The following is a 9,236-nucleotide window of genomic DNA, read 5'->3' on the forward strand; positions in this document are numbered from 1 at the left end:
AAAAACTATTTGCACGTATAATAATACCTCTTATTTATTTAATTTAATTTAATTTGAGGTAAAAGAGAGATTATTATTATTATTATTAGGCCGCAACGTGTGCCAAACTTGAGGGAATTGAACGAGATCGAGACCTTCGTTACAAGAATCAAAATGCATCTTTGTGACATCGTTTGCAAGAGCATTATTACCATTACGTTTAATATAAACTGAAAGGAAATGTTACCAAATCTAGAAGCTTAAAAAAAACATTAATCCTCGATAAAAGCATCGCAAGACGTACGGCGAAGTCGGAGAACCTTCAATTCGCGCAACGCCTAAAAAATATATAGGTTAATTAAATGAATTCTTATTAGAAAGTTAGTTTTCTCTCCTCTCATTCACCTATATTATTTCCCAATTTTGTTTCCCATATCTTCTCATAATGGTCTCAAAATATTCCGACAATCGATCTCAAAACCGTAAGAGTCGTTACAATCGACACTCTTACGGGCCGGGCTTCAAATGCCATTCTAGCTATTTTCCTTCACACATAACTATAACTAACTAACTAAGAGGCTGGCTCCATCTTAATTTAATTGCTAATTTAATTTTGATTAGATAATTAATCAGGTTGTGTTGATACTGATAGTAGCATTTAGTATAGATATGGTTGCCCAACAAGACTCACTCATAACTGCAAATTAACTAACACCACCTCATCCAATAAAATTAACTGCAATTTAAATTAAACCAACTTTTTTTTTCTCTCTCTCTAATTTTTTTTTTTTTGCAGACATCCATTAAATTGGTTGTTGCCTGTTGGATTAATGCTTCAATATTACTCCTCTCTCTCTCTCTCTCTCTCTCTCTCTCTCTCTCTCTCTCTCTCTCTCTCTCTCTCTCTCTCTCTCTCTCTCTCTCACATATGCATATGATCCACTAGTGTATGAAAAGTAGAAATTGCTCATAAATTCTTGAATCTACCTACAGCTGGAACAACACACACACACAATGCATTAACATTTTCTTGATGCCACATTTTACAGTGTACGTACTTCGTCGTGTCTAGCTCAACACCCACCCACATGGGTGTGTGTGTGTTGCGTGTTAATTCCACCACCAAAACACACCACGAGCTTAATAAAAAAATACATCAATAGCGATATAATAAATGCACTACTGCTATAGCTTTATATATATATATATATATATATATATATATATATATATATATATATATATATATATATATATATATATATATATATATATATTTATATATTTATATATATTCAAATTTCAACAGCACAGCAATATATATTCAATTCAATTTTATTATTTTTGTATTCATTCATTCATTCAAATCACCTGCAACCGCATACATAAATTAAATAATACAAGGTAGTAAGTAGTATATTGAATTACGTACGTATGAACCCTGTCTCTATTAGTATTTTCCACATAATAATAAAAATAAATAAATAAAAAATAAAACAAGAATTTAAAAAGTTACAAGTAAAATATTATTATTATCAACCCTCATGCAAATTAAACCTAGCAGAGTAAATGCATGCAGTCTTCTTTACTTTAATTTCTTGCACACACACACACAAAAAAAAAAAAAAAAAAAAAAAACCCTAATTATTTTTCAGGAATTAATTAAAATAAAAAAACAAAGACCAATTTTTTATGAATACAACACATGCATATTTATAAATATATAAAAATAAAAATTAAATCCATGTTTTTTTTTCTCTCTTTTTATTTTAATTTATTAATTTCAAGAAAATCAGAGCTTGACTACTTCCGGGATATGCACAGGGTAGCGATGAATGCAATCTTGCCACGGCCCATCTCCGGCGGAATCAATCCTGACCGTCCGATTACATTTCCAGACAGCGCTGTTACATTTAAACCCACTTCCAAAAGCAATCTGCCAAACCCTATCTCCTTTCTTCATCCTCCCTTTTGCTTCAATGTACCCTAGTTCATACCAGAGCGAAGACGACGACGTATTGCCGAATCTATGCAGCGTCATTCTAGAAGCTTCCACGTGCTCCGCCGACAGCTGTAGATTCTTCTGCAGCTCGTCGATCACCGCCCGTCCGCCGGCGTGTATGCAGAAGTGCTCGAACGCTTGTTTGAAGTCTGGGATGTAGGGTTTCCATTTAGGGTTGAAGATTTTCCGGCCGATCAGTGTGAACAGGAATAGCAGCTGCTCCGACGCCGGCAGGACGAGCGGGCCGATGGTTGTGATGTTGGATTTCAGGGCTTCGCCGGCGATCAGCATGAGGTCTTTCGAGAGGTTGATTCCGACTTTGCCCTCGGGGTCTTCTTGCTCGTACACGCACTTGTACGCTTTGTCGTCGGCGCCTTTGTGTGTCCGGACAACGTGGACGAGCTTGTATTTCGACCGGGCCGCGTCGCGGCGGCGCTTGTTCGAGAGGAGGATGGCGGCGCCGCCCATGCGGAAGAGGCAGTTGGGTAGCAGCATCGCGCGCTCCGACCCTTTGTAGTAGTTTGGCGTGATGATTTCCGTGCTGACAATCAAGGCGCGTGAGTTCGGGTGCACCTGAAGGAGATCTCTGGCGAGATCGACGGAGATTAGCCCGGCGCTGCATCCCATGCCGGAGAGATTGAAGCTCTTGATATTGCTCCGAAGCTTGTACTTATTAACGATCATCGCCGACAACGACGGCGTCGGAGAAAACAAGCTGCAGTTAACTATAAGTATATCGATGTCTTTCGGCTTGAGATTCGTTTTCTCCATTAACGAGTCGATGGTGGAGAAGATGACGAGCTCCGCCTCCCCCCTGGCGGCGTCCATGGTCGGCGTCGGAGGGATGTAGTGGATCGCCGGCGGGAGGCAGGTCTCCTCGCCGAGGCCGGATCTTTCCAGAATGCGCATCTGAAAGTCGACGGATTTAGGGTTTTCTTTAAGATTCAGGCGGGAGTGCTCCATGAAGGTGGAGAAAGGTACACGGAAAGTCACCGGAGGTTTGTAGCAGGCGTAGTCAACGAGGTAGATTGACCGGGGTTTCGACATGAAGTAGACGGTGGCGACGAAGATTATGAGAAAGGAGGTGCAGAGGGTTTGGATCGGGTCGAAGTGGAGGGATCTGAAGGCGGAGAGGATCTCGTCGGGGCCGAGGCGGAGGAGCTCGGCGGCGGCGGCGGCCATTGTTGGGAGGAGGAGGAAGGTGAGGATGTGGTTCACAATGTACTGGTAGGCTAGCTTTACGTACTTGGCCGGTACAAGAAGCTGTGGCATCTTTGTTGTTTTTTGTTTTAGAGAGAGAAAGAAGGGAGGGGGGCGGCGGGCGGCGGTGGTGGTGGGAGGAGGAGGTGGGATTTATAAAAAAGAAGAAGGTGGTGGTGATATCACTGGCAATGAATGAAGGCAGGTGAGAAGATTTAATGAACAAAATTCATTACAGACAACTCTCTCTTAGCTGGAGTTTTTTTCTGTTGTGTTATGCTCTACTTACTGCCATCCTCCTATATATATATATATATATATATATATATATATATATATATATATATATATATATATATATAACTATTTTTTTAATATAATTCTTTAAGATATGATTTTATTAGTCCTTCTGTTGTATTTGTATTTGATGTTTTCATTTTTAATGCTAATAGTGTACGATTGAATGCTGGTATAATTCTATTAATTATTTTATACATTAATAATTATTAATTTATGAAATTATTATTCTTTGATTATTATTATTATTTTCAAAATATATACATGAATTAGTTAGATAGTGAAATTAATTAGCCAAGAACTGCAACATATAATCGATGAGATGAGTTGAATCATCGTAAAAAAAATGGATATCGGACGTAGCTCAAACTATCTTGAAGGAAAACAACGTAAATTCATAGAATTGACTGACGGATCGATAAATAATTTAGAGTATTATGGGCAACTGATAAAGATGAAACTTTTTACTGTAAGGGATGATTAAACGGTTTCAGCAAGTGAATTTGTGTCAACAGTCACTAACTAGGTCGAACATGTCACACATGGTTAGTCTACTGTGGTTTGCAAGTTATTACAAGAATGTATATTTATCCAATACATACATATGGTTGGTTTTGCGGGTTCCTTCATTACTAAAAAAAATGATAATTTGAAAACAATACTATAAAGCCCTTTTCTCGTACTTAAGCTCTTGAAACAACAAAAGTACACCGAATAATTTCTTACTGTATTAAGAAAAGTGATGGATGATCGATATTTAAGGTAATATCGACAACTTCATCAAAAAATAAAAAGAAAATCGACATATATTGTAAGTTTTTATATATTTATCATAAATGTAATGTATATCATGTATTTGAAGAGTTATTTCTATAAATTATTAATTTATATATTAGATGGGGTCTCTATAAATTTTAAATATGTACTATTTTATACATTCTTACCGAATTATTAATTTATCACGTTATAACAACAACAACAACAATAATCAAAAGTAACAATAATAATAATAATAATTTTGTAGTAATTGATTAACAAAAATAATTAAAAGTTTATGCAATAATAATGTGTTAAAGTAATAAAGAGAAGGCCCACAATTATAAGTGTGAACAAGAAACCATATTTGTTTGCAAAACTAATTAATTCAATTGTTAGACTTAGATGCTGCGGAACCTATTGACCACAAAACTCATCCCAACTAAAACCCATAAATGAAAGTGACACGTATTTAATTTCCTAGCAATTAACTTTTTTTTTTCTTTTAATTAATTAACCCTTCTTTTTTTTTTTCTTGGGTGGTCCAAACTCAATAGTTGACAATGTTATATAATAGAATGTAGTAATATACTAAATTTAAATTTTATTTATTAAAAAGAAAATTATATACGTGTTATTATTTTATTTTTCTCCTTTTCTTAAGCCAATTTAACTGATCTATGAGATGTTACACTTGGTGAAAAGTATACGCGTTATATATATATATATATATATATATATATATATATATATATATATATATATATATATATATATATATATATATATATATATATATATATATATATATATATATATAAATTCAATTTTTTTATTCGATTCTAATTTCCAAAAATTATATATAAGAAAAGAAATCTTCTCGAAAGTAGACTTCTGATATCAAATTTTATAGGGGAACAAAAAATAGAATTTCCATTTTTCGTCTATTTAGATCTGAAAATTGTTAATTCTAATTTGGAACAAGTCCAATTAATAATTTTTATTTCTATTTTTTTTAGTTGAACTTTTTTGGAGTGAAATTAAAATTCTTTTTTTATTGCCAAAAATGTTCAAATATATTCAAAAGTGCTTATTTTGATCCAATTTTTTCGATTTCCATTGTAGGCATAGCCTATGCGGTGTTACAAAGTCATTAAAAATCAACTTTAAGATGTTAAATGTTGTTACTTATCAAGTTAAAATGCGTTAAATGTCCAATATAACTTTAAGCCCAAAAAACTCACTACAAGAAAAAGTTGCATTAGCGACACCCTAATTGTGACAAATGCAAAAGTCGTCACTTAATGCACACATTAAGTGACAATATTTTTTTTATTGTCACTAATAGTTTTTTTTGTTGTCACTTAATCCTTATTTATTGTCACTATAGAGCATTAGCGACACCCCGTTAGTGACAAGCATAGTGACAACATTTTTTGCCTAACTATGTGAAAAATAGGTGTTGTCACTCAAAAGATTTTCTTTTGTAGTGACTCTTGTAAATATGCATTATTTCTTTGAAGTTAAAAATGGGTTTTAATTTTTGTTCCAGAAAAATTGGAATTCAAAAATTCATCATTATTTTGGAATAATTCGGAATCGACGGAGTTTCGATTTTTTTGGAAATCGCATTATTTTATAATATTTGTTCACTCTTTTTCGTAATATTAAGCAAAATAAAAGAAAATTCAAAAGAGAATCCAACAAAATGCAATAAACAAAACCACGTATAGGATTTAAGGTTTTAGTTTACTTGGCCCTTGGGTATTTATATATTACAGATCATAACATAAAATTGTAGTATATATTTCGAAAATTAATAGGAACATTCAGAACTAAAATCGGATCAGAAATCGAAATTTTCAGTAATTTTATATACAATATAATGTCGATTATATGTCCCTAACAAAAAGTCGAAAAAAATCAGAAATCAGAACTTTATAATTCGGAATGAAAATACAGTTCCAAATTTTAATATTTTCGAATCGAAATCGGCAGAATTCGAAAATTCATCTCGATTTCCAACCAACTATAAAGTCTAGAATGCACGGAACGGCTTTTTCATAAATTATTTATCTATCAACTATTTGGTGTATAAGTATAATAGATGGATAACTCTATGTCTATGTCATTAATTAATAATCAGTACAAATTAACATTACTACTAGCAGAAATAGCTCTGCCTACCACATTAAATTCTTCTTTTATTACACTTTAAAAAGTTTAGGCAAATTAATTAGATTAAACTATGCTATTATGGCAACCACATTTTTTTTTATTCCACTCAATAATGTTTAAGCAAATTAATTAATATTGTTTAATTTTATTTACTTTTTCTTGCTCAAATTAATGATGTGAGTACTTTAACATCTTTGATTCATTATGTTATATATCCACTGCAACCAATTAAGATAGTGTTTTATCTTGGCAATTCTATTTAGTACATCTTCCATTCTCAATTAATGTCGTTTTTCAGCTTTGCACAAGTATTAATAATGTAAATAAATGTGTTTTGATTTTAGGAAAACATTTAATGCAGTATAGAAAATCTAAAATGACAGATAATGTGGAATAAACATATTTTTAAAGAGACGTTATTATGGAACATAGGAAGTTATTTTGTGTACAATCTCATAGTGAAAAAATATAACAAAAAATAATAAATGCATATTGATTTTAGGGGAACACATCACTAAAAAAAAAAGAGCACTTTATTAACGAAGTGAGAATTTGAATTTACACTCATGGAAGCTATGTTTCAACTTATACTAAAAGTATTTTAAACAATTCAATTTTTTTAACATAGTATTTTTTTTTACCTTAAGATTTTTTTTTCAAATATCCATACTATTATACTATCTTGTAAATATTTGAAATTTCAGTTGCCTTTATCACTATGACTTCACCTTCAATTTAAAATGTAATGTTATTTAGCATTTTACGCTACAAGAAAATAGAACTTCACCGATGAAAATTCAGCGACCAAATCATTTGTCACTAATTATTGACAAATTACTAACATATTTGTGACGGATTACAATTTATTAGCGAGGGATTTTGATTTTATATTTTATTATTCATTAAAAAGAGTTTATCACGTTCTATTTAATCACATTATCCATTTATTATTATTAATATTATTTTTTATTTATTTATTTATTTTAATTTTTTTGGACATCATTTCACATTATCCATATTGAACTGGGCCTATGCAAATATAGTAATTAATTACCACATTCTCGAAGTCTCACTTATCAGATTAAAAAATCAAAATAAAAGTTGTCAAAGCAATTTCCTAATGTGGCGAAGCACATATTATACAATCAATTGTATGATGATCAAATCAATCAGGGTCGTCCATTTGTGAAGATCAGTGTACACGTGTAAGATGATGATTAATCCGGGCAATCAAAGATTAACTTAAGCATTTATGATTGTAGGATCTACTTATTTGGGCTGGCCAATTTAATGAAGTTAAATGCTTGGTCCACAATTGTTTTGCATAGGTGCCAACTTTCAACTCTTTCTCCTAAATAAAATAAATTAAATAAAAAAAGATAAATAGAATAAATTCGTTTACAATTTACAAATAGAAAAATAAGGGAGAAATATTAGAACCCTAAATTGCGATTTAGTAGTCAGATTAGGTACCAACTCTCTATAATTCAAACGTCTGATTGAGGGCTCGAATTGATTTGCAAACTAGTTAGAAACTAGAACATGTTAAAATACTTCGTTTGTGTCGTTTTATTTTCATTTTAATCCTAGCATTGAGATTAAAAATTCATAAATATCTTAATTTTTTGATGAAAATAATAATAATTTCAAATTTACTTTTCTAACGAGATTTTCTCAACATTAACTAATATCATATTTCTCAAATAAACATAATATTATTTATGTTTATGATCATCTCTTTACAAAAATGATCAGGGGTCTCGAAACGATGACTGATACGAGAATAATATTTTCTTTCTGATAAAGAGAATTAATAAAATGGTGCGGAGAAAGTAGGTTCGTACGAAGAGTCAATCAAAGCACAAACAAATTTTATGTGGATCCCCAAATTATATAACAATCTATGAATTAGTCAGAGTTTCAAAATTATAAAATAAAATAAATTTTAATATTTATAAAAGTTATTATATGAAATTATACAAAATTTATGAATGTGCGTAAACCCTTATTATCTGAACTTTACTGTATCTTGATTGAAAAATAAATAAATAAAGTTATAAACTTAGAGCCAACTTGATTGAATCCGACGGTTCACATGGCAATAAATACATCTTTTCTATTTTTTAAAGTGTGAAACTAATAGGGGCGAAAAAAACAATTATGCCCTTCTTTTATTTAATCAAAAACTGAAATAAGTATTCTCTATTTCTTTATATATGATTAAAGAACAGTAGCCAACCATATAATTACAGTACTGGATAAATTAAGATAAATTTTAATTTATCGCGCAATAGATTTCATATTACTCAAAAAACGTAAACCAAATTGGGCGTAACATGTAACAAGCTCGACCTAAGAAATACAGACAAACTCACGTCATTTAAATATTCAACCAATTTATATAAATTAAAAAAAAAAATTTTGACGTGTGAACAATAAATTGGTCAACAACAATATACGGTTCAAGTTTGGCAAATTATATTAATAAATTAATTAATTGAAGCTGTATGTATCAATTCTTCAACCTCCAACCACTTAATCAAACACGAAATAAAAATATTCCAACCACTTAATGTGATTAAAATGCTGACGTCACGTAGCCTTTGTTTCAGTTGGAGGCACACAATTATGTAATCAATTATACTCTAATTTTTGGGATAATTAGTGAAAACCCCCTACATCATTTACATATATTAGGGTGGATATAACCCATTTTTCAATATTAGTCAAACCCCCCTTAATTATTAAATTTAATTATTCTTTTTAAAATTGCTATGAATAATATCTAATTTGCCCTTAGTGCTATATTATTTCACATCTGTCC

General features: G+C 31.4%; 1 protein-coding gene across 1 annotated transcript; it reads right to left on the minus strand.

The window, feature by feature from the left end:
• Positions 1-1,742: 1,742 nt before the first annotated feature.
• LOC105961299 (3-ketoacyl-CoA synthase 6) lies at positions 1,743-3,482 on the minus strand. The gene has a single exon (XM_012985535.2). It carries the CDS (start codon positions 3,251-3,253, stop codon positions 1,772-1,774), a length of 1,482 nt encoding a protein of 493 aa, XP_012840989.2. The 5' UTR covers positions 3,254-3,482; the 3' UTR covers positions 1,743-1,771.
• Between the last annotated feature and the right edge of the window lie 5,754 nt (positions 3,483-9,236).

This window comes from Erythranthe guttata, chromosome 12 (genome assembly GCF_056151865.1).
Source record: "Erythranthe guttata isolate IM_541 chromosome 12, IM_541, whole genome shotgun sequence".
Classification (NCBI taxonomy): Eukaryota; Viridiplantae; Streptophyta; class Magnoliopsida; order Lamiales; family Phrymaceae; genus Erythranthe; species Erythranthe guttata.

What these genes read in the sequence shown, in the direction of transcription:
- LOC105961299 (XM_012985535.2), bottom strand. Translation starts at nt 3,253, where the DNA reads ATGCCACAGCTTCTTGTACCGGCCAAGTACGTAAAGCTAGCCTACCAG.